The sequence below is a fragment of the Pleurodeles waltl genome, chromosome 11 (assembly GCF_031143425.1).
Source record: "Pleurodeles waltl isolate 20211129_DDA chromosome 11, aPleWal1.hap1.20221129, whole genome shotgun sequence".
Classification (NCBI taxonomy): domain Eukaryota; kingdom Metazoa; phylum Chordata; class Amphibia; order Caudata; family Salamandridae; genus Pleurodeles; species Pleurodeles waltl.
Genome location: NC_090450.1, coordinates 19844623 through 19871041, shown reverse-complemented (window position 1 = coordinate 19871041; position 26419 = coordinate 19844623). Strand labels below are relative to the sequence as shown.

The 26419-nt window shown below is 44.2% G+C and overlaps 1 protein-coding gene across 9 annotated transcripts in view; it reads right to left on the bottom strand.

The window, feature by feature from the left end:
- The window catches only part of LRCH3 (leucine rich repeats and calponin homology domain containing 3), a 311841-nt gene that overhangs the window by 185908 nt on the left and 99514 nt on the right, over positions 1-26419 (bottom strand). For all 9 annotated transcript variants that reach the window (XR_011199321.1, XR_011199322.1, XM_069212842.1 and 6 more), the window contains exons 4-7: positions 24448-24553; positions 17528-17664; positions 16276-16385; positions 6882-6975 (exon numbers count right to left, since the gene is read on the bottom strand). Coding sequence is in view for 7 of the 9 variants with exons in the window: in XM_069212842.1 (XP_069068943.1) it covers positions 6882-6975; positions 16276-16385; positions 17528-17664; positions 24448-24553 (447 nt within the window). In the remaining 2 variants the exon portion in view is untranslated. The remainder of the gene's footprint in view (positions 1-6881; positions 6976-16275; positions 16386-17527; positions 17665-24447; positions 24554-26419) is intronic.

Here is a 26419-nt window from a genome sequence, read left to right as displayed (position 1 = left end):
CAGTGAGAGGCTGGCATGGCACCCTGAGGGGAGTGCCATGTCGACTTACTCATTTTGTTCTCACTAGCACACACAGGCTTGTAAGCAGTGTGTCTGTGCTGAGTGAGGGGTCTCTAGGGTGGCATAATACATGCTGCAGCCCTTAGAGACCTTCCCTGGCATCAGGGCCCTTGGTACCAGAGGTACCAGTTACAAGGGACTTATCTGGATGCCAGGGTGTGCCAATTGTGGAATCAAAAGTACAGGTTAGGGAAAGAACACTGGTGCTGGGGCCTGGTTAGCAGGCCTCAGCACACTTTCAATTCAAAACATAGCATCAGCAAAGGCAAAAAGTCAGGGGGTAACCATGCCAAGGAGGCATTTCCTTACACAGTACTTCTCAAAGACATGGCCAGTCAATGGAAGATGCAGATGTCTGAAATAAAGTTCTAACTACTGCCTGACAAACCTTAGCTTGACAGGCCAGAAGAGCCATGGAGCAGTGCTTAGTAAAAGGTGGATCGTATTTACTATGTTGCTGCTTCACAGATGTGATCTCCAGGAATGTTCCCTAAAAAGCCACTGCCTTCCCAGAGTGCGGCCTAGGAGGTTGGGGAGAACTTGTTTCGCTTTAGAGTAGCATGTTTGGATACATTTACCTATCCATAGAGCTATGCCAGCTTTCGATCAGGGTACCCTTTATGAAGAATAGCAAAAGCAAGAAGGGTTAGTTCAGTCAATGATTACATTAGTGTGTTTTTTAAATGTCTAAGGTGTGAAGGGGCCTTTCCATAAAAGACCATAGGTAAGAAAAGAAAATGATAGCTTAATTGTTTGATCGAGGTGGACAGAAGATACTAACTTGGGGAGAAATTTAGGGTCCATTCTGAGAACCCCTCCCCCATCTGCATGAGCCTGGATGAAAGGATCTTGTAAAGTTCTGGTAACTCACTTAAATACCTTACTGAGGTAATAGCTATAAGGAAAGCTACTTTCCAGTAGAGAAACTGCAAAGGACATGAGTGCATTTGCACAAATTGAGTGCACAGAGTCCTGAAATTATGGCCACAATGTCTCTCTTCATGTTGTGGCCACTTAATCAGACTGCTCATTACCATGGACTGAAGAGTGTGATAGGAAAAACAAGACTTTGCAGCTAATCAGGATGCTTAATATTTTAAATCTGCTGCATCACTGGAGTACCAAAGTGCTCCTGCGGGATCTACCGTCCAGTTTGAGCACTAATTAGTCAAAAACAGCTCAACAGATTTACGACAAATGACAAAAAGTATGCTTTCTAAGTAAAAATCTAACTTTCTGGAACGGTGAGAGAGACAATGCTAATGGTGACAGATGTGTAATCCCAGATGCAGAATTTTTCTACCTGTCCTGGAATGCAGACAAGTGTAGACTGGTTGTTCCAAACACTGAATGACATGTAAGGTAACATTACAGGCGGAGACATTGTCTGCACTCCTAGGGTATGTAAAACATTATACGGACACATAGCATGACGTTGGTACACCTGGACCTGTTGCTAAGTAAAAGGCGAGTGGCCCTGGCATGGAGCTAGGGAGCTCACCCTAAAGTGGAAAACATGACTGAGTGTTCTTGGTGCTGTGCAATACAAACTCCGAACTATGCGACACATTGCTGCCTAAGAGGTCTCAGTTCAAATATATCTGGGGGAGTCAGGTAAGTTACCTCGCAGAAAAAAACTCAAGAGCCAGAAGATGCAGCACATTCTATATGGGAGTCAAATTTTTGTTCAGTATGTACTACGATTTGCAAAAAGACGCATACAAGCAACAGACAGATGAGTAGAGGGGCTGATATATTAGCTAGGATCTCCTCAATTAATGTTTCTTATTGTTGGACATATCACTGTTTATAGAGTGCACAGTTGGAGATGTCCACATAATATAACTGATAAAAGCTTTAAAAAAATGAATGAATGCCAAGCAGGTGCCTGTCAGAAGATTGCTTCAAGGACCACTTTTTGAAAGCTTTTATTCCATTTTTGCAATGATGAAATCTCATGCACCTTTTCACCTTTGTACTGTCCTCCTTAGCCTCGCCCCCCATACATCAGGGGTCAGAGTGGGGGCATCCGACACTTAGTTTTGTAAGCACAAATAAGCCACCTCACTGAAGAGCTCCATCCGAAGGCATGAACTGTCAGACTGAGGTCTCAAAATGAAAAAACAGGATCTGATGGCAGCTACAGAACACCGCACCTACTCTGCGTTTCTGGAAGATTCCTTGAGCATTTAAAGTTATAATTTTCAATAAACCAAAAATCTCAGGGGTGGCTGAAGAGCCACATCATACACACTTTGACCCAAATACCATCACAGGGTTACTCTTCTCCCACCCTTAACCCCTAACCAGCCTCCAATGTCTTGCTAACGGAATGGTGGAAAGACAAGGACCAAAAACTGAAGAAAGTCAACAGGACTCCAAGAGTTTATTTGTTATTCCTGTAACAACCTCCGTCTCCGCTGAGGCTAGAGGTGGCAAGGGTTGTCCGAGGGGCTGGAACTGGATAGTCAGGACTAGCTGTTGCTGTCCCCGGCTGTCATTTTTTCATATTCATGATTGAAGTTGTGCAACTGACACCCTACCGTAGCAAAATGAGGGAAAATTGGGGCAATTAACTCTTTAGTGATAAACAGAGATCAGATACCACTGTTGGGAAGGAGACAGTAACAACCCTACAACCCAGTTTACTTGGCATGTGCCAACGTAAGTGCAACTGCAGCAATGTGCCTGTAGTTCCCCCACCCGACAGGTAAATAAGTTCACACGGAAAACAGTCGCCGAAGTAAGCAACTGCACATCAAAGAATACATGGTCTCGAATGTCACACCAAATTCAAATCCTACACAGAAGAAAACGAGTTTAAGAAAAGCTTTCCTGAGATTGTTTAAGTACAGCAGCACAAGTGGGGCCTAATGTAGGAAACTGGCTCTTTATAGTGGACCGAAACTGGGTGCACGGAGTCCGTCCAAACCCCATTTGGTTTACAGGAGCACAAACAGCAATACGAAACGCTTCCTTTTGTGGCAGTGTGGGCGAGCAGTTTAGGCTCAAAGTAGTGCTAAGCATCTGTTATACTCACAGAGGTAATAAATGAGACACACACAAAAATAGTACATATTTTTACACAAATCTTTGTACAAAGAACTTTGTTATCAAGTAAGTATTTCTTTAAATATCGATCTTCAACGGTAAGTAAAATATTCACTTAAATGAGCCTTTACGCAGCAATGCTTTCCTATGTGGAAAAAGTCATATGTTGCATACAGTTATATATGGTCGGTTTCTGGGAGTCTTCTTTGGGACTTAGCGTCATAGGGGGGTTTAAAGTCCAAAGTACTACCAGCAGTTACTAGTTACCTGCCCTGGGGCAACCGGGTGTAGAGGTGCTGGTCGCATTGGTAGCCTTGCGTGATATGCTGATGGAGAGAAGGGGGAGACACCTAGAACCAGGCTGCAGAGGGGGACGTGGGGACGTGGGGACAGGTCCTGGAGCTCCCACTGGGTGGTTCTGTTCGCAAGGGTCCTGGGGACAAAAAGGCACAGTCTGTTCTCCAGTACCCGGGCTGGGGCACTCGGGTGCAGCATAGGTTAGTCCGTTGTGCTGGGTTCGTCAAAGGCCCTCGAAGTTGTCGGTCTCGTTGGTTGAAAGGGGGTGGGGCAAAAGCAGGGCCACTCTGGGCATCGGTCTTTCTGGTATTGATGTCCCTCGACATCTACTCAGTCTCGGTGCAGTGGGAGTCCCAACTGGACTCTTACACGGTCTTGGCTTAGTGCTGGGGTTTCAGTACCCATGGTACTGGTGCTGTGCAGCTCCAGTTGAATGTGGTGTCCTCACACTTGGTGGGTTGGCAGGTCTGACCCTTTTGGGGCACAGAACCTGCTCCTGGGCGGCTGCAGCATCAGGCTGGCCAGCGAACTGCAAGTTTTTGGACCGGACCTGGAGAGCCTGCAGGGGAGTAGCTCCTCTACTCCAAGGGAGATTGCTGGCAATTTGAGAAGGGCTGGCAGGCTACTAGGGTTCTTTGCGGGGGCTCAGCTGCAGGATGAGTTACTCTGTGGCAATTGTTGAGATGGGTACAGGCAGAGTTTGGTGACACAATTCCACAGCAAGTCTTTTGTTCTCACTTTCTCGCAGCTCCTTGTCTTGGTCTTCTCGATCCGTCAAATATGAGGTCCTGGCATTAGGGATGCTACCTAAATACTTAATTTAGGGACGATCAGGGGAGTGACAGGTAGTAGCCAATGGGCTGCCTACCTTTAGGGTGACTACAACCTCTATATAACCACATCCTGTGGGGAGTGGACATAACCCTCACCCAGTGAACCTAAGTCAACCAAAAACCAAGATGGTGGAATTTGTTTTGCGTTCACATCAGGTAGCCCATCTAATGGGGTGGAACTAGCCTAAAAGGGAACATGTCTACTGACTAGCTAATATTCCTGCTTGTCCTGGTGCCAAATGGGCCCGGGGTAGCATCTCCACTGACCGGGGATGTCGGGTTTGCATAACTAAGACAGCAGAGGCCTCTTTGAAGGCTCCTGTCTTGATATGCTGATAACTCTCCTTCCTGCTCGGAGGTGGCGCCAACACTTCTGGCCAGGACAGTCTGTTTCTGACCTCAGAATGTGGGCTCCCACCTTCAGGGGACCCAAAACTCATCTGTGTTGGCAGGCTGGTCAAGACCAGTCAGCAAGTACCCTAGCAGTTTGTAGGTTTTCATGTATTTATAAATACATGTACTTCTAGGTGCATGTATTAATAAATTCATCACTGGAATCAGTGTGGGTTTATTAATGAGATGCTTGTTACCAAACATCTTTGGTTTCAGTGCAGCCATCATGTAGCAGGGAACTCAATGGCCAGTGTCCAGCACATGTACTTAAAAAGGCTTGCAGGTTCACAGGAATATCTAAGGATCGACTTAGACATCACAGGGGCATATCTACTCATGCAGTTAAGTGAACACAAGTAGTATAGTGCACCTTGCCTTAGGGCTGTATGGCCTGCTGTAGGGGTGACTTACCTATACTGCATACAGTATCTGTAGGCATGGCACTATGGAGGTGTGCCATGTTGTGTTTTTACTTTTCTCTGCAACAAAGCACACAACCTGCAACAACAGTCTGCATGAGTGTGCTGAGGGGTCCTTAAGGGAGGAAAATACATGCTGCAGCCTTAGGAATCCTCTAATACCTATGCTCTAGGTACCATTTACCAGGGACTTACAGGGGTGCATAAGGTATTGCCAATTGGGGAATTACTGTACAGTTTTTTGGAAAGAGGTCTGCCACTGGGGACCTGGTCAGCAGGAACGCAGTGCACCTTCGGTCAAAACTGCATAAAATACCAGGCCAAAAAATGGGTGTGTCCATGTCAAAAGGGGGTACTTTCCTACACCTAGTAGAGAGGTTTCAGCACAAGATGAATGAAAAAATGTAACAGTCCCATGGCGGCCTCAATGTGCCTTTGTAGCACACACCGGTCAACCGGAAACAACATTAAGAAAGTACTGAATCCAAGAAAAGAACATATCGACAACACGTAAATCAAAGCAGGTCAAGGAAAGACAAACTTCACAGAAAGAGTGTCTAGCTGCCAACAAACCACTTTTGCCAAATACCAATTTGCTCATGTCTAAATCTCCAAGTGTGAAGGGAGAGCGCAGACAGGTTTAGGTCAGTATCACTCTCTACTTTTTTCCAAAGAAGAACTTTCATCTAGAAGATGAGAGGAGGCATGCTGTTGGAATTCAATTCTGGATGGCAACCAATGATGGTAAATCGCCCATCGCGTTGCATGGGGAAATTTTTATCCTGCTTCCTAGTCACGGATAGGAGTCCAGAATGATCCTAGTAGTTATGATGGGTGGTATATCGCTTTAAGAACGCTTCCAAGCTGTGTTTTTGCGCTTCTGGATTTTCCAACACTTGGGAGTTGTGAAAACAATGAGTAATTAGCCACAGTTTCATTACACATCTATTTGGAGAATGATGCACAGCATGGGATCAATAAGAATCAGACTGATCAAGTTCGGATGGAAGCATAAAATGAGATAGCTGGGATGATCGAGTTGTTTTAAGACATTTCTTCAATAAAAATACACAACTCGAACAATAAAGAGAAGGCTCTGCCCTGGTTATCTTTAAGAGGTATTTTTCCAACATGAATGATATTATCGAAGTACACTAATATGTAATAGCAGGGATACTTATGGTGTGGGTGTGCTTCCTCCACATCTTTGGTATTTTTTGAGAGAAGGCAAATACCGAACTTTAAAAAGTGCAAGAGCCATACCTTCCTTGCACTGATGGGGACTATCAGAATTAGTTTTGTGAATTATTTCTGTTAGATGCATCCATTACATATTGGCTACTTCTGGCAGGAGCAGCAAATGAGGGAAGGAGTAGTAAAAGGGAAAAACTTTAAAACAAAAAGGCTGTGGTTCTCTGGAAAGACAAGCAGATCTGTGATATGATGCAGGGGATTAATGTGCTAACAGATAGATTATCATAAAACGTGAACTTAATGATACTGGTATCATCTCCGTTTCCTTTCACCAAAAAGAAAATCCTCCCTTCTAGAGATGAACAACATGCTTTCTCCTAAAAAGAAACACTCCATACAGGCTCAAAGAATCCCAACCCTTCAAGCCATTACAAGCCATATCACTGAGAAGAAGGCAATTTCATGTTATGACATCTCCCTGGGGACGGAAGGTGAGGGTTTTATGGAAACAACATCAGGAAAGCGGTCTCATCAGATCATCATCAATTATTTTGCTAGTACACAACAAACACCATCTGGCTCTTTGTGCAGCTTGCTCTGCGATGAGAAGATGTTCAGTCTTGGCAATGTTTACCTCATTCCCAGACCACCGTTTGTCACCGCTGTCCACGCTGTTGAAGCCAGAGTCGAGCGCTCCATATGGACGGCTCAAGTACGTTTCTTCTGTACTGTGGAGAAGAAAAAAAATACTGGTTACAATAGGATCCACAAGCACAAGAGCCACATCACTTTCACTCGCCCTACATATCTGTTCAGCAAAGTCAAATCCTCAAGGCACCCACAATTCCACACAGGCACAGATAAGAGGAGTTTAACTTAACATTATATTCGCAATATTTTTCCATGTATGTGGCAGGCACTTCAGAAAACATGCAAGACCGCAAACTGTCTCTTCTCTGCACCATGAACACACACATTTGATTATTTAACACAATGGCGGGGACGTAGGGAATGTTCACATAAATGAAGGCTGACCTAGAGTACCAGGAAAGGAGAAAAATAAGAAAATGATGGTGACACAAATGATTCCTGAAAAATGCTACAAGACAGGCTACGGATTCAGAATTCTTAAATCAGTGACAGCCCAATTAACGCATAGAGCAAAGGATAACCACACAGTGTTTGAGGAAGTTCTAAACCAGCAATCTTTCTCCTTCTTGATCAAAAGACTCCATATTGCCTGGTTCAAACTAGGGCTGGGATAGGTGACAATGGATCAAAACCAAAAAGTAGTTCTGTCTAAGTTACATGAACAGTAATAGAAGGAGAGAGAGACTGCATCGTCTTAACAAAGCATCCTGAATGCACATTCAAATTACTTAAGGTGAGAGTGAAAGCCAAGATCTGCATTGTACTGAGTGACCAACACCTAGATCTTCTCACACAGGACTTGTAGTAACGGAGAGCATCATCTCCAATTTTTAGTGCTGCCCTGTCTAACGCAGGGTACTTTAGACCATCAAAACTGCACTTCAGTTCTATGTCCTCATCCTAGCCAATCGAAAGAGTCTGTTCCGCATTACGAGTGCGGTTTATATGCTACGTTAGGATTTGCAAAAGGGCCAATTAGTGTCTCCAATGTTATTCAAAAAAAGGATTTTCAACAATTATTCTAAAAGTAATGGAAAGAGTAATTGTATCCAGAAAGCACTCTCGCTGCCCCTGGCCCACCTTTAAAGAAAATAAGTGTACGATTCTCTGGGTTTGCTCCCAATTTAAGAATGAAAACATACCTTTTTGATGGCACTGACCCCATTGCTTGCTGACACAGACTATATTTTGCAGTACACATGCACAACATTTCTATAAGCTGCCCTTAGCAGACAACAGGCCTCCTTTTACAGGCAGGCTGCAGAGACTGGTGTGGGAATTCGAGGATTCACCAACTTTGATTAACATTCTCCCAAGCCACAGATGTGGTCTGCTGATTCAAATATATTTCTATAAATGGACGCTTTACAGAATCAGAAGAGAGTTAAAGCAACTGACTTTAAAGCATATGAGTCTTTATGGGTCTAGGACTTCCCCAGCACTGGCCTCTACCCAGAGAAATAAAGCCTCAGGCAGGCTGCTCATGTCTAAGGTGTGTGCATATTTGAAGAACTGCGAGTCATCATTCCAAACAAATAAGGCCGCAGGCTCGAGGTAGGTGGAACCTTGACAAGTGTATTTAAGAGCAAGCAGCAGCTCTTCCTATCGCAACAACAGCAGAGCTCTTAGTTCTAACTTATAGTATCAGAGATAGTACTACCCATAGTTCATACATTGTGGTCGCTACATTTAAGGGTGATAGAGGACAGGAGAGAACAAAGCAGTGGGATGGACACAGCAAAGAATGGTACAATGTTCCCCTTTCTCAGTACTGCACATGGTTAAATTGTTTAAATTACCACCAACCATCATCATGGTCACGTAACAAGGAGCCTCATGGTAGACCAAGGGCGTCAGATCAGAAGCAGTGAAGTGAAAAGCACTAGAGAAGTGGACTGTGCTCCAGTTCAATATAAAGAGTTAAACAGACTGAAGATAAAGATCAGAAACACATCCACAATCTTCAGAAAACGACCCTATCAAGCACGGAACAAGCGAGGCTTAATCTCTCAATAGAGACTGGGTCACGGGTGCGGGGTTCCGGTGAGTCTGGCTTAAAGGAGCAGCGAGTCTAAACTCACATTTGCCAAATCTAAGATTGATTTTCCCCTAAGAGTTTAGAAGCAAATCAGTCTTCTGGTATCAACCAATATACAGAGTTTTAGCCAGACCAGTCTTCCTCTTCTGAAGAGGGTTGGTCAGGCCTACAGCTCATGCAGCGACATTGTCTCACCTTTCCATGAGCCCTGTACCTATTTAAGGAGGGGACAAGATTGGCTGAGGTTAATGGCATAATGCAAAACTATGCTCACCCCCTTACAGAATGTGATGAGTGGCAAACAAGCCTCCCATATTTCACAGATATTCATTAGTCTTTGGCTAACTGGTGGCCACTTGAAGCCTTGCGGCCTCCTTGGACTGAAAAGCCTGCAGGGGTGGGAGTTACACCTCTCACTGAGGTGCGGACTGTGCCCGTAACAGTTTCCTTACAATACTAGGCTCGTGAAGCAAACTAATCTTTTGTAGAGGTTAGCTGAATAGGCCTAATGAAGGTCAAATAAGGGTGGCCTCAGACTGCATGTTCTGTGAACGTTAGGCTTCGGGCTTGTTATGTTAAAAGTTTTCTAAAGCGCAAACAATACCCAGAGGCATCTTGGTGCTAAGGCTGATGAGCAGGGTGGACAAGAGGTATTTTAGGCAGATCTAATTAGCCTGGTCTTTAATTGCTTGCGAAATTGTAATAGATTAGGAGATGTCCAGAGGCAATGAGTTCCAAGATTTCACAGCCCCGACAAAGAAGCTCCAGCCTCCCCAAGTGGCCAGTTTGAACTTTGGGACAACAACAAGTTTAGCATTCGTGGATCTGAGCGATTGGCCAGGAGAATATGAGGCCAGGCCAGACTATAAAAACTCCGGGCCCATATCGTGGAGGGCCTTATAAGTGACAGCACAGTGGTTAAAATGTGATTCTTTGGCATATGAGTAGCCAATGCAGCTTTTTAATTATTCTTTGACACCGAGCAGTATTTGAGAAGCTTCAGAAGAAGCCTGGAGTCTGAATTCTGAAGTGTTTGAAGTTTGTTCATTGTATAACGGTGAGCATTTAGATAAAGACTGTCACAGTAATCTATTCTGGCCAGGACTGATGCAGTGATCAGCGTCTGCTGAAGATGGGAAGGGATACAAAGAAAGATTTTGTTAAACATTTTAAGCATTAGAAAAACAGAAGAAGCTGTGGCATTGGCTTGGTCCTGATAGCTGAGCTTATCATCAATACTGAAGCCTAAATTACAGCTTTTTTCACCTGGGTGGGGGAGGGACCCATAGTAGAGGGCCAGCAGGCCGACGACCAGACAGATGGACGGTAGCCAAATTCAATGTCCTCTGATTTATTCGAATTTGATTTCAGACTACTGCTTCCCATGCAATAGTCACCCGCCTGCATGCAGTCACACTCTTGAGGCAGAGGCTATCATCGTTCTTGGCTAAAGTGACCACCATCTGGGTATCGTCCGCGTACCAGGTTAGCGAAAAAACAAACACACGCACCAGATTAGCCAGCAGGGTAACATACGTTGAATAGAGTGGGGCTCAGCGAGGAGCACTGTGGAACCCAGCATGGCGAAGAAAACGAGGGAGGGAGAAGATTAAGCGAGAATGCTTTAAAATTACCTAACTATTTACACTTTAGCAACACCATCAACATTCACACCTCATTAATATAATAAAAAATACAAACTTGGTAGTGGGGCTGCAGTTATAGACAAACCAGTAGATATAGTCAGAACGCTTCACACAGCAAGTCTGAGGACATTTTTTTTGCTTTATTCTTGCTTACCCAGTACTATTGTTTCTGGTTACCCCGCAGCCATTGTTTTTGTTTTTATTTTTTTAAGTATTTACGGATTTTGGCCCCACATCTGCTTGAACACTAACTTATTAAGCTTTAGGTGCTTTTTTGGCTAACGTTAATCTCTGCCTCCAAGACAACTGATAGATAACTCTGGTGCCATTTCCAGTTTAATTTTGGTATTGGGCCTGGCGAGTCAAGAACTTTTATTTTTTTCAAGTTATATGTGCAACTACTTTCAACCACTGTCCTTCATCCATGATCTGTGTTTTTGTGCCATTCACATTTACCTTCCACCCACTGCAGCATACAGCATAAGCCAATGGGTCAGCCTACTTCAGACATTGGCTAACTTGAATGTGAGTGACCGCATTCTATCCTTTTACAAGGAGCACATCCACACAAGAAATGAGTTCCCCTAAGTGCCAGGCAATACTATGGACAACGTTTGTTTTGCTTTTAGACAATGTTTTATATTCATGAGTGCCCAGCAGAATCCCCAAAATACAAAGGTTTGCAAAAATTGAACAAAACTAGCATTGACAAAACCAAAAGGCCAGTGGCCACTGCTAGACCGATTGGCCTTGCCAATTCAAGACTGAGCGCTCCATATGGACGGCTCAAGTAAGTTTCTTCTGTACTTATTTTATACATCCATTCAAGTTTATTTTACGGATTTTGGTGCAGGCTGAAAACAACCTATCTTTCAAATATTTTATTTTCTTGAACGTGTTTTATTCAGTTTCCTTGCTGTATATTTATTAGAATTATTAACAGTGGATCCTTTACATTTTATGCACATCTGGAGTATGAAGTAATATGTCTTTACTGGAAGGTATCCATTATTGTTGGCTTGAGTTGTGTAACTTGTGGGAGTTATGTAAGCTGTTAATCTACCAGCACTGGTTGTCAATGATATAGGGCTGCTGTGCATACTCACCCAGGAATTTTTCCCATAGTTCATTTGGATTTCCTTATAAATCAATCAATTAAATAAGAGTCCCAAAGCCTTGAAAACTAGGGAGTAGACCTGTTTGATATTACAAATACGGAAATGTTTATACCTGAAAGATAATGTAGGAAGTTGGCTCTGTATATACTATTTCAAAGTAAGAAATAGTGTGCACAGAGTCCAAGGGTTCCCCTTAGAGGTAAGATAGTGGCAAAAGAGATAATTCTAATGCTCTATTTTGTGGTAGTGTGGTCGAGCAGTAGGCTTATCAGAGGGTAGTGTTAAGCATTTGTTGTACACACAGGCAATAAATGAGGAACACACACTCATAGATTTACTCCAGGCCAATAGGCTTTTATATTGAAAAACATATTTTCTTAGTTTATTTTAAGAACCACAGGTTCAAGCTTTACAAGTAATACTTCAAATGAAAGGTATTTCACTTAGGTACTCTAGGAACTTTGAATAATCACAATATCATGTACAGTCTTTGTAAAAATGGCAATAAGCTATTTTAAAAGTGGACACAGTGCAAAAATCAACAGTTCCTGGGGGATATAAGTAAAGGTTAAGTTTGCAGGCAAGTAAGACACTTACAAGTCTCAAAATTGGGTCCAAGATAGCCCACTGTTTGGGGTTCAAGGCAACCCCAAAGTTATCACACCAACATAGGCTTCAATGGGGAACAGGGGTGCCCCGGTTCCAGTTTGCCAGCAGGTAAGTACCCGCGTCCTCGGGGGGCAGACCAGCGGGGTTTTGTAGGGCACCGGGGGAGACACAAGCAGGCACAGAAAGTACACCCTCAGCGGCACAGGGGCGGCCGGGTGCAGAGTGCAAACAGGCGTCGGGTTTTAGGTAGGAAGTAATGGGGAGAGCCGGGGGTCTCTTCAACGATGCAGGCAGGTACAGGGGGGGCTCCTCGGGGTAGCCACCACCTGAGCTAGGCAGAGGGTCGCCTGGGGGTCACTCATGCACTGGAGTTCGGTTCCTTCAGGTCCTGGGGGCTGCGGGTGCAGTGTTGGTTCCAGGCGTCGGTCCCTTGTTATAGGCAGTCGCGGTCAGGGGGAGCCTCTGGATTCTCTCTGCAGGTGTCGCTGTGGAGGTTCAGGGGGGTCGTGTCTGGTTACTCACGGGCTCGCAGTCGCCGGGGAGTCCTCCCTGTAGTGTTGGTTTTCCGCAGGTTGAGCCGGGGGCGTCGGGTGCAGAGTGGAAAGTCTCACGCTTCCGGCGGGAAACATTAAGTCTTTAATGTTGTTTCTTTGTTGCAAGAATGTTGCAGGTTGTTGAACAGGGCCGCTGTTCACGGGAGTTTCTTGGTCCTTGGTTGCAGGGCAGTCCTCTGAGGCTTCAGAGGTCGATGCTCCCTGTTGGATGCGTCACTGTTGCAGTTTTCTTCAAAGTTGGGAGACAGGCCGGTAGGGCTGGGGCCAAAGCAGTTGTCGTCTCCGTCTTCACTGCAGGGCTTCAGGTCAGCAGTCCTTCTTCTGGTTGCAGGAATCTAGTTTCCTAGGTTCTGGGGAGCCCCTAAATACTGAATTTAGGGGTGTGTTTAGGTCTGGGAGGGCAGTAGCCAATGGCTACTGGCCCTGAGGGTGGCTATACCCTCTTTGTGCCTCGTCCCTGTGGGGAGGGGGGCACATCCCTAATCCTATTGGGGGAATCCTCTATCCACAAGATGGAGGATTGCTAAAAGTAAGGGTCACCTAAGTTCAGGACACCTTAGGGGCTATCCTGGCTGGTGAGTGACTCCTCCTTGTTTTTTTAATTATCTCCTCCAACCTTGCCGCCAAAAGTGGGGGCAGTGGCCGGAGGGGCGGGCATCTCCACTTGCTGGGATGCTCTGTGGCGCTGTAACAAAAGGGGTGAGCCTTTGAGGCTCACCGCCAGATGTTACAGTTCCTGCAGGGGGAGGTGAGAAGCACCTCCACCCAATACAGGCTTTGTTCCTGGCCACAGAGTGACAAAGGCACTCTCCCCATGTGGCCAGCAACATGTCTGGTGTGTGGCAGGCTGGCAGAAACTAGTCAGCCTACACTGGAAGTCAGGTATGTTTTCAGGGGCATCTCTAAGATGCCCTCTGGGTGTATTTTACAATAAATTGTACACTGGCATCAGTGTGCATTTATTGTACTGAGAAGTTTGATACCAAACTTCCCAGTTTTCAGTGTAGCCATTATGGAACTGTGGAGTTCGTGTTGGACAAACTCCCAGACCATATACTCTTATGGCTACCCTGCACTTACAATGTCTAAGGTTTTGCTTAGACACTGTAGGGGCATAGTGCTCATGCACATTTGCCCTCACCTGTGGTATAGTGCACCCTGCCTTAGGGCTGTAAGGCCTGCTAGAGGGGTGTCTTACCTATGCCACAGGCAGTGTGAGTTTGGCATGGCACTCTGAGGGGAGTGCCATGTCGACTTAGTCATTTTCTCCCCACCAGCACACACAAGCTGTGAAGCAATGTGCATGTGCTGAGTGAGGGGTCCCTAGGGTGGCATAAGACATGCTGCAGCCCTTAGAGACCTTCCCTGGCATCAGGGCCCTTGGTACCAGGGGTACCAGTTACAAGGGACTTACCTGAGTGCCAGGGTTGTGCCAATTGTGGAGACAAAGGTACAGTTTAGGGAAAGAAAACTGGTGCTGGGGCCTGGTTAGCAGGGTCCCAGCACACTTTCAAGTCATAACTTAGCATCAACAAAGCCAAAAGGTCAGGGGGTAACCATGCCAAGGAGGCATTTCCTTACAGATAATTAACCATAGGTGGTAGGGCTCCTTACTTCTTGACAGATCACCTTACATTTGCAGGAATCTAAAGGGTACCTTACATCAAGGCTTTAGGAACCAGATACACAGTCTAATTGCATGATTTTGTACAATTTTATGTCTTGGACAAAACTACTTAATACAAAGGCATCTATAAATATATCGGAATTATAAGTCTGGTATTTTTTCAATATTAACTACTGTAAAACATTAGCAGCCAACAACTCAAAAGGTCATAATCAATGCATTCACCACACATTGATTTTCAGAACTGAGTTACATGAAAGTTTAAATGTAGCACACAAAGTAAAGAATGAGGTACAGAGATAAATGGAGCAATTCAAGTTTTCAGTTTCGTCCAGAATGGTTACAGCCTAGGTTCACTACAGATCACCATAAAGAACAAGTAGTGAAGAACTAGTCCCACAAACAGATTCAAAGACTAAAGATAAAATTTATATAAAATTAACATACACAATAAAATGAAATGCAATGCACACAAAACAGCAACCTAACAAAATACAATGCGGAGATCAAGATTGAAATAAATGTGAATATGTTTTGTGTGTGTAAGTTGGAAAGGTTGGATAGGTGTGAGATATTTACACTACTGGAAAGAAATAAGCTTAAGCAGCAGGCCGGGGATGCGGGAGCACCGCCAACAGGCTGGCGGTGCCCCGCAGGGCATTCTGACCGGAGCGGTTTGGCCGCGGTCAGAACAGGAAAACCGGCGGTCTCCCGCCGGTTTTCCGATGCCCTCAGGAATCCTCCATGGCGGCGCAGCTTGCTGCGCCGCCATGGGGATTCCGACACCCCATACCGCCATCCTGTTCCTGGCGGTTCGCCTGCCAGGAACAGGATGGCGGCATGGGGTGTCGTGGGGCCCCGGGGTGCCCCTGCAGTGCCCATGCCAATGGCATGGGCACTGCAGGGGCCCCCGTAAGAGGGCCCCACAAAGAATTTCAGTGTCTGCTCAGCAGACACAAATTCGCGACGGGTGCAACTGCACCCGTCGCACCTTCCCACTCCGCCGGCTCCATTCGGAGCCGGCTTCCTCGTGGGAAGGGGTTTCCCGCTGGGCTGGCGGGCGGCCTTCTGGCGGTCGCCCGCCAGCCCAGCAGGAAAGCCAGAATGGCCTCTGCGGTCTTTCGACCGCGGAGCGGCCATATGGCGGTTCCCTCCAGGCGGGCGGCTCCCGCCGCCCGCTGGGGTCTGAATGACCCCCTATATCTCTATAGGTCAGACTGCTAGCAGGGGATCATGCATAAGAAGAAACATATTGATATGTAGTGCTGAGTACATGCATCAAACTGACAAATGTGGGGGGATGCAGGGTGGAGAGCAACTACCACCAGGAGCAGGAAGAACTGGATGTATGGAACCAACAACTTAGTAAAGGAGTCAAAAAGACGATAATGCACAGAATCATTGACTACGATGGCAAGGTAGAAATGATCAAGTAAAAAGACAAAGGTCCGCAGAATGTGGGCGGAAAGAAGGTTACAGAGTGCGTCAGATGAACTCTTGTAGTTGCAAAACAGTAGCAGTACCAAGACTGGGGCTGATATCAGAAGGAGCCAGGTGCTCTTTGGAGCTTGATAACAATTACTAAGTTGGAAAGTACACAAAAAGAATACTTCAAACCTCAAACAGTGGACACGGAGCAGACAACCCACTTACATGCATTAGTGATAGCAAATACATTGATTTTATATTTCTGAATTAAAGAATCTGCTCAAAGTACTACTCGGGCTGTACAATGTTCAACCTACAAAGAACGATAAAATAGCAAAAATGTTCAAGCAGACTTACCAAGAGCCAAAGCCCATCGGTCTTCGATCAAAATCTGGTAGCTCTGGGGCAATTTTGCAGGCTTCCATGTTTAAAAACTTAAATATGTGAATTTTGCCTTTTATGCAGATCTGGAGAGATAAATAAACAGTGCACAGAGGTGATTTAGTGGGGGGCACTACTTATTCTATAGAACAGAAATCCAAACACTGGTGGAACTGCCCGTTACTTTTGTACAGAAAGAGTTCTGAATAGCACATTAGATGCCTCACATCTGATGGAAACTTTTGTCAAGTTGCGCCACTTAATGCCCGTTTAGTACTGGAAATAACAGGACTTCCTTTTATATCCTGCCTTTAGTTCCTACGTGTCCCCTTCTCATTCAGAATTGGATGAACTGGAAGTATATCCCTACTCGCGCACCTACATCTTGCCTGAGAGGCTACTCTTAATCCAACACAAGTTGTTAGGCCTCCAGTTCACTACCGGAATCCAGCATCTTGTGCCATCTCGCTCCACCCCTCACTTGTTATCGAAGGCCTTGTACAGCAACATCGCATACTAATCCAAAACCAGAGCCGTCAGTAGATACACCTCTGAAGTGATCTGCAGATAACCTGTCACATCTGAGCCACCATATTTTACGCTTGGCAGCACATCAATGTGCCTTACATCTGAATGAGGTCTTCATAAGAGTCCATTAAAAGATGGCCCATTCACGTTTTGATACCAACCAGCTACCACACAGAGTAGCATGTCAAAGCAGCTGCAGGTAGTACAAAAGGAAGGGAACACTAACGTTGCAAGTGATTTTCTGGAATGGACTAAAGGCATACATTTTGCCAACACACTCACACAGGTTTATTATTATTTTTCAAGATGGGACAGTAAACCCCACTTCACCTAGTTTATATCAAGGTCAGAGAACATAAGACACAACAAACGTCCTTTCTGAGCACAGTGAGCCCAGATAACACATCTCTATGCGGGTAAAATTCCCCTTCAAAAGGTTTGGAATGACTAGCTTCTTTTGCAAATAACTATAGCATCACACAAGCTTAGTATGTTCAGTCTGTAATGTTTGTTTTGTATTAGATTTTCTTTGTGGTATCATCAATCATCATTCAAAATAAGTATCACTTCTGCATTGAGTACAGCTGCTCTGTCTGACCGAAGCACTGTTGATCGAAAACCAGGCACATAGGTACTAAACACATGTCATGTCTACAACGTAAATTCCAAACTCACTATCCTTGGCCACGGGGCAGCTCACCTGTGCAGGGGGAGACTGGAGAGGGTTGTTTTCTAGTGCAATGATCTGTAGGTGCCGGAGATTGCGATAACACACTGGAATTGTGGTTATTTTATTGCAGGAGCAATCTATTCGAACCAAAGGAAGATCTGCAAGCTCTGCAAAAAAATATATATATCTTCAGACAATTCAAGATCATCTTAGGACAACTATAAATCTAAATCATTACAAAAATCAATCAGGCAAACAAGTAATCAAGAGTATCATTAGTAATTAAACCACCACAACCCAACATTTAACAAGAGGAGCAGCCTGGCTGGAGGGATTAGATGGTTAAGGGGGAGAATTCAGGCCTGCAGCCTAGGGCATACTCCAAAGTGAGGAATTTGGCATTAGAAGTATCCACCAGAAAAAGATTTGGTCAAGTGAACTAAGAAATCCAAGTATGATGGGGCATACATACATGGCAAGGGCGCAAGTTATAGTTACCTTAAGGCACAAGTAATCGTTTTTTGAAATAGGTATAACTGTAACTGTCTAAAGACCGAACCTAACTGTAACGTTCCTGTAATCTCGGGAGATATATATATATATATTTATGAAAAATGTTACTTACCCAGTAGATAGTTGTACGTGGCATGTAGTGCTGTAGATTCACATGCTTTGCATAAGTCTGCCATCTAGTGTTGGGCTTGGAATGTTGCAAGTTGTTTTTGTTCTAGGAATCTTTGAGCCACGAGATCGAGTGACTTCTCCTTTCGGTGATACTGCGCATGGGCATGAATTGTTTTCTCTCCGCTGTCGGGTTCGGATGTGTATACCTCTTGCTTCGGTATTCCTCAGCTCAGTCTACTCCGAACTCTTCTTTTCCATCTTTTTTCAGCGACTGTAATGTATTTCGATCGCGTTTTCACTATCTAATGCACTTGACCAGTTTTTCTACGTCAGAGGTCGGTTTTCACAGGGCCCTGTTTTTTATAAATGATGGATTTTTTTTCCCTTGGATTCTTGTTTTGGAACTTTAACAAAGACAACTATAATTTTATTTAACGTAGGTTGTGTGACGTTGATGAAACCGCTGCCCAAAATAATGATAAGCTAATGTTCAAGTAAAGGCTGAGACTTTGAAACATGAACGAAAATGGGATGATCAAATTATGACTGACGTTTTCAGGTAAGCTGGTACTTTCCAGATCACCAAAAGTGTCATGGTATACCAGTTTAACAGTTCGTGTGTGTTTCAGCTGAGGGGTTAATCTGGACTATGGCAAGTTATTTCGGAAAATACTGGCTTTGTAGGGATAAATAGCTTAAGAAAAATGTCTGGAGAATTGTAAGTGCATAAATCGTTTTTCATATTGAAAAAGACAACAGAGAAGTGGGGGCAGAGAATGCAGGAATATGATTCACAAGAGACAAGCGGAGCAGGATGCAACTTCAGCTGCAGACTTTTTTTTTTTTATCACTGCCAGACTGTAGGGAATCCAGTATCGGTTCAATTTTACACACATTTTTTTGTTAAATTGCAATTCAATAGTTTGAATGGTATTGAAAACACATTACTTTAGGAACAAATACTGAATGAGTCTGCAAGACCACCAGATCCCAATTTAACTGTAGAAAAGGCTGCTGCACCATAACCTAAAACCTCATTAAATCAATAAAAAAATGATATTACAATAAAAGGTTCCACTAAACATGAAGTGGTTCAATGCTGAAGTTGGCATCAGTTCAATTGTAAATTGGATATGTAAAACAAGCACATAGGTCTTGCTGTCAGTGAGCGGTCGTGTTTTGCGGATGGATTAACTGGTCTAAACACCGCCATAAAAGTACACAAGTGGTGTTTTGAAGAAAAAGACAGCTTGTTCCTCTAAATATGTGGCTAATGCTACAGAAAGTGCCAAAATGCAGAGGTAAGCTGTGTGCATCAAACAGATGTAGCCAGTATGTCCTGCACTGAGGCTGCACACAGTGTTTTCAGTCTCTCTACAGACTATGAACAGAAGTTTCCAATTATCTGAATAAGAGATTCTGTCAGCCAGTGTCACAGCCTGTTGCAGAAAGTCCAAACACCTCTGTGGGACATTCAAAAGGCCAAACTCCAAGACAACAAGAGCCAACCCATGTTCACTGACTTGTGGCCTTGAAAGCGGACTCAACACTGTAGCTCTGTTAGCAGATGCTGGAGTGCACCTTTCAACACTCTTTCTATTGGACAAACACTGCTGCCTGACCAAGTGATGCATGAAAGCAGCTCAATTCTTTGATCCCTTCTGGCTCGAGTGTTTGGACTGGGTGGGGGTACAAGAGTGGACGATGACCCACACAGCACTAAATTGACCTTTTTCCCTCCTGTGTGCATCTAGACAGTTAAAAGACATTTATAATGAGGAGTTGGATGCTGTCATTCTGCACAGGGTTGCCTCAGGGTGCAACAAGAAAAAACAAATTCCCTATAGTTACTCTTTGCGGACTGTACCAGAAACTTTGTTGTGTTTTCATAGCATGAGTATGCAAATAAATCAATCTTTTAACTGATACTTCAGTGACTATTGGCCTGTACAATGCAAAGTAGAGGCGTTTTTGTACCAGTGCTAATTTGAGTAAAAGTTGCTATATATTCTGATAAACTACGAATTGCTTTGCTCTCTGTGTGAATTGAACTTCAGGCTCAAACCAACTATCATCAGCTCACAGACTGCGGTGTGTAATAATATTCTGTCTGCTGTCCATCAATTCTTTCACATGCACAACTACATTCATATTGGAAGAATGTGTCTGTTCATTAGTAAATGTTGATTTGTTTAGCAAAGCAGAAAGTTCTGTAGATTGTATATCTAGCTTCTACCAGATTGACTAGATACTCCTGAAAAGTTGTCACCACTTTCAGATAGTCATGACACAAAATAATTTTAATGTTCTTGTTTCGGCTCATCTAACACTGTTGAAAATAATTCCTCTTGAACATACAATCAACTTCTGAAGACACAAAGAATTACTTGACACAGTCGTGCAGGAAGATCGACTTAAAACTGGCACATCCTCTGCACCCTGCCTGAGTCCTATGTGAGAAGCCATGTTTAAAGTTTGTTTCTAGAACTGAACTGGAAACCCAAATATGAAGAAGTAGTTCATCTGTTGGTTGCAGCAATGTGAGCAGTTTCTGTGCAGCAATTCAGTCTGAAGCCAGACTGGAATGGGTTGAGGGTGTGGTTGTCGTACAGGTGGGTATCTAATCTTTTGATGATCTGATTTTTCACTATCTTTGAGGAGAGGAAAACAATGACATGGAACTGTAGTTAGCTGGTGAGGGAGACTGTGCTGTAGGGTTCTTCAGTAGAGGCAGGAGTGACGCTGGTTTCCAGGGGTCCAGGAAGGTAGCCATGGTAAGGGGAGTCATTGAGAATCAGTGTGTTGCCCATGGGCTTGACTCTTCTAGGAAGTGCAGGAAAGGGACTGTAGATGCACCAGAGTAGATGGCTCAGACAGCGGAAGCGGTGTCCTGGATAGTGATGGCCAACAGGACAGAGTGGTTCTTTTAAGCTGCTGTTGTCCCCGAGGAGGGCTACTGGGATGAAATGGTTTGGCTGGGGTTCAAAGTGGTCATAGATGGCACTGATCCTGTCATGGAAGGAAAGCGTGAGCAGGGAGCAGAGCTCGTGAGACAGGGTGGTGGTGGTGGAGCTAGCTGCTGGTGTAGTGAATTCTTTTACACTAGAGAAGAGCTCCTTGGTGCCGTTCTCCAATCTTGCTGTTAGGGCTGTGAACTTGGTGTCTTTCAGCGCATGGCCGACGATGGGGGTAGATTCTTTCACTCAGCGTTCAGGTTGGTGAGGTCCTGAAGGTGAAAATTGATGGCGTCAAGCAGGACAAAGGAGCTGGAGTTGAGTATAAGGGGTGAAATGATTTCTGCAATTGAGTTTCTGAAGTCTGCTTTTGGTCCTGGAGGTCGGTAAAGCAGGGCTCTACCCAAGGTAGTGGTATAAAGGAGGTGGAGTTTGAAGGCAATTATAGACAGTTTGTCTTCTGCGTCGGCGTCTGTGGGGTGCCGTGGATGGGTTCCTTGTGGGAATTTGCGGTTCCTCATCCTGGTTTGCTGGGCCTGGCCTGTCTCGTGATCCTGTAACCCAGGGGATGGTGGTCCAATGTCGGGGGTTCAACTAGATTAGAAGCAGATCTCTGTGAAGGTGAGAAGATCCAGGAAGAGATTGTGAAGGACAACCAAGATTTCAATGGTGTGTTAAGTGAGAGCAGGCTTTCAGGAGGGTGGATGTCCGTGGGGTGGGGGAAGGCAGTGTCAGCATTATCAGGTATGGGAGTGCAGGTGTAGTGAGGGTTGTTGGACAGCTTCCGGGAGAAGGAGCCGCTGGCACAGGAGAATTGCTTGACAATTTGTAATACTGACAACTGTTGTAGACAGCCTCTGTCTAATGCATAAAGAAATGCTTCAAAGCTAAGGTCTCCTACTTGCTGGTTTTCTTGTTCAGTAGCTTTCACCCTTTTCTTGTTTTCTTAAGGCAAACGTTGCAAAAAGTCTTCTGCTGTCAATATGCTACATTACAGATACCACAACATTACATACTTAGCAACAGCATCATCAATCCTTTAGCTCTCTTTAGAGAGAAGGTGACAGAGAAGGGAAAAGATAACTATGGCGACACTAGGGTTTATACAAATCTAATGTGCTGTAATGAAGAGAATGAAGCCAGGCACTGTATGAGAACATGTATACCTAGGATTCTGCAAATTAAGTTGGAATAATATCTAACCTAGCGTCACAGACATTGATGGAGCATAGGCAAGGCAGAATTTAGAAGACTCACTGTAGCATTAAATGAAACATGTTCCACTGCAGTAACATCGAAATTGAAGAAGATCAGTGGGTACGAATAAAAAAGGGTAGGAACACTTAGAGACAAAAACCATAAAACTGCTCATGTTTAGAGCAACAGGAGCCTTAGAAGCACCAATCCTGAGGGGACCGAAAAACAAAAGGAACTGTGAATGTTCACTATGGTCCTAGAGTGACAAAAAGCCTGGGAGAAATATAAGGTTTGTTACTGGATTTATATATGCCGCAACAAATACATGAAGGTGACAGACTGACTCTGGTGATAAGGAATGAAGTACACTACATAGCAAGGCGAGATACTATACTCAAGGACAAGGAAATGGGGAAGCTTAAATACAGGGCGACTTTCGCAAAAACAAAACAAAACCCTTCCAAGACCACAACTAATGAGTTACAAATTGCTTTTCATTAGGGCACACAAAATCCCCAACAAGTTGCATGGAATGGTGCAAATTAAACAGCCTCTACAGAGACCTTCTAGCACTACCATAGTGCTACAGTGGCCAGATGTTAGGTGGACATTAAGACTTGAACCTTGCCTACAGGAGAATCAGACAAGAAAACCCATAATACAGTTCATTGGCGGTTATATGGAAGCTAGCAAAACTTCTCCTCCCTAGAGAGCAGAAAGATATGGAAACCCCTTAACCTACAGGCATTACCCACACCTTTGTGGGCCATAATAAAGCTGGATGACACACAATGAACGAAAGCCACCCACTGTGAAAGTGTATGAAGGAAAGATAGCAGTCTGCTCTGTGAGAGCCTAAAGAACCAAGAGATCAAGGAACTGGCACACATCAAAAAGCATAGCATGTAAATGGGCCTCCCTGTCAAAACACCTCAAGTAAGAAACTCAAACAAAGTGTAAGTCTCAGTATGTCATCCCACAACTTGGAAGATGGTGACTAATGTAAAGAAAGGACTACAGAAAAACTATGCTCCACACTAGGTTTTGGGGGTGATGGGTCAGATGCATCAGAACAGACTCAATTTTCATCCTTCCCTTTCTGGCCAGATACCATCTCAAATCTTAATAGAAAACCTGAATAGTGCTAACGTTCAAGAGCATGGTGCACATTTTAGCATATGCATCAGAGATGAGTGGAAACCCGTGAATGAGGGGCCCAAGTATACCGATATAAAAGAAGGACCAGTCTGAAAAATTAGGATTCAGAGCTTTAGTGCAATGGTGCCAGTGTTGAGATCTCAACATAACCCTAACAAAAGCCATACCATCCATCACTCAATCAGTGTCATGGAATTGCATTGGAGAGTAAAAGATATTACCAATATGGCAGTGAAACCACAACTGATGCATTAGTTGTTCCTGAAGTAACTTTTTCAGGTAAAAACACCCATGTTATTTTTAATTACAAATATTTGAATAAATCTGTTTTGAAGGTCCCACACAGAGCGGACGTCTGAGCTGTTGGCTATATGCCACGATATAGATCACAATGTTGGTCCACATTACTTAAATATGCCCCAATACACATTTACCCTGGGACATGACAATAACACAATAAAAGTTCTCAGTACGGTAGCATCCCCTAACAAAGGAATTCCACTCTTTAAAAGTCCAATAACAGACTTGAAACTACACAGCAATCAATTTGTGGAAAGGCTCAACATCAAACCATAGTAGGGAATAGGAAAATATTTCTCAGTTACTTCAAAATTGTTGAATTTGTGAGAAGGGCAGAACAACTGGATTTAGTGAAATCCATAAGAGCACCTGCATTGATTTTTTAAAAACTTTTTCCTGTTGATAGCACCACAAATACAGCACAAAAGGAAATAGTGAAAAGGACTAGTTATTTGTTTCTTCTTAACCGGATACAGATCCCTAAATGGTCTTTCTGGAGTCATTAACTTTTCAAACGTAATGGAAAGGGATTTTTTTACTACCTTGAATTTTGATGTGCATTACTTTTGGAGAAAACATTTGAACAATTAAAACACTGGTTAGAGGTTAGTGTCCGTTTAATAGAGCACCCTAAGTCAGACATTGTAAAGGATACGCTCACATATTGTCCAAGGCCGAGGAGCACACCCAAAGCCCACTGAGATCAGAGAGCCTTACCTTCAGGCAGATGTTCCAAGTGATTCCTTCTGATGTTCAGGTCCCGCAGGGACTCTAAGTGTCCAACCTGAGGAGGCATTCTTTGAATTTCATTACAGCTCACATCCTGCAAGAAAAGAGCATGACATCAGCATGGGCTAAGAGTTCTCCAATTCTGCAACCTACCAAATGGTCTGTAACTCGCTCCATCTGAGCATTTCATACTATGTTCTTTATTATCTATTACCACATAAGAACAGCGGTTTGAGGCATGTGATGGAGCGAGGAGGAGATGAAGGATCATATTGTTTCCGCAATGGTAGCAATAATCGATTATCAGAAATGGTTGCTCTATACTGGGTACATTGTTAAAAACTCAAGGTGAAGTGAGAGCATGTATGGGAGGATGTACTGCGTAAATGGGGAAAAAAGCTTTTAACATAACAAATTGCTTTAGGAAAGGGGCAGAGATTTGTCAGGCACCAGCAGCCGTTTGTTCCAAGGAAGGCCACAAGGAAACAATAGTCAGCTTGAGATGGCCACAGTGAGTTTCCTCTTTCCATCTTTTCCCATGTTTTTAACAATAATGTCCAGTAAACATAAGGTCCTAAAATGATGCTCATCTCCTTCAAAGGAATCCCAGACAACTAACACATGGATGAAGGTCCCTCAAAGTCTTAAACCCTTCCTTTTGAATTGTCTGGACACAATGTGTTCAAACCAACACTTAACTTCTTACATTTTGTTAAACAATAAAAAAAGAAAAGAAAATGAAAAATGTAGCTTTTCAAGCAAGGCCATCTGCAAACCAACATCAGAATGCAACAAACCCACTGGTCCACGGACTGGGCTCCTTGACTCAACAGAACACACCTAAGAGCGAATACCCCTGCTAAACTTTCAGGAGGACTGGATGGAATATTCTAACATCCTCAGCCCTTGGTGCACTGACACTTTGTGATCTATCGACAACTGAGAGCTCTAAAGTGTTTTCAAAGCAACAGGACAAGCGCAATTAAAATTTTAAAGTTAAAATAAATAAGGTAGTCTTTGAAACACTGAATAATGCTCATTTTTCTATTAAGTTGTAAATGGATCAACATGTTCCTATTAACAACCCCTAGACAGCATCATGCTCTTCCACCTGGTGGTCCCCTAAGCCTCCCGACAAAAATGGTACTTCACTTGTGTGGGTAGGCCTAGTGCTCGCGACAGGAAACGGTCCAAAACGCAATGTGGACACATCACATTTTTCCACCCAAAAGTGACTTTTTTTTTTGGGTTGCCATGTGCACAGCTGTGGATTTTGGGCCCTTGCTCAGCTGGCACCTAGGGAAACATAGCAAACCTGTACATTTATTTTATAACTAAACACCCCATAGAATCCAGGATGGGGGTGACTTGTGTGGTTCTGTTACTCGGAATCCCTAGCAAACCTCACAATTTGTCTAAAAAGTCACATTTTCCCCACAAAAATAGTTTCTGATGTCTAGAGGGCTTCCTGTCCCCATCTGGGTTGGCGGGGCAGAAAGACTGTGCCAAATTTGGGGAGAGGTGTGGGCATTACAGTGGCCATTAAGGGCGGCCCCCACCCCTACATAAAAAAATAAATCCCTGGCTAATACTTTTCTCGCCCCGCCAGGTGTGCAGATTGGGGACTATTGCCCCAATCTGCCCCCGCAGAGGGTAGAAATACTATAAACGCACCAAGAAACATGGGGGAGCAAAAGCCCTTGTCCAAGGGGCTGCTCCCTGCGTCTAATGGAGTGGACCTCTGCTTGTGGATGACCATCCTTAGGCGATCCCCCAAGCAGGGATCCACTTGGGAGGGGTACCTCTGGACAAGGAACATTCTCCCATTTCCAACGATACCTCTCCCGTCTGGATTGGTGCTCGGGGGTGGAGATAGCAGAGAAAGTTAAATGAGCTCATTTCAATTTTGTTTTTAGAGAAATTACACTAGCATGAGGCACGCGTTGATCGTCATTTTCCT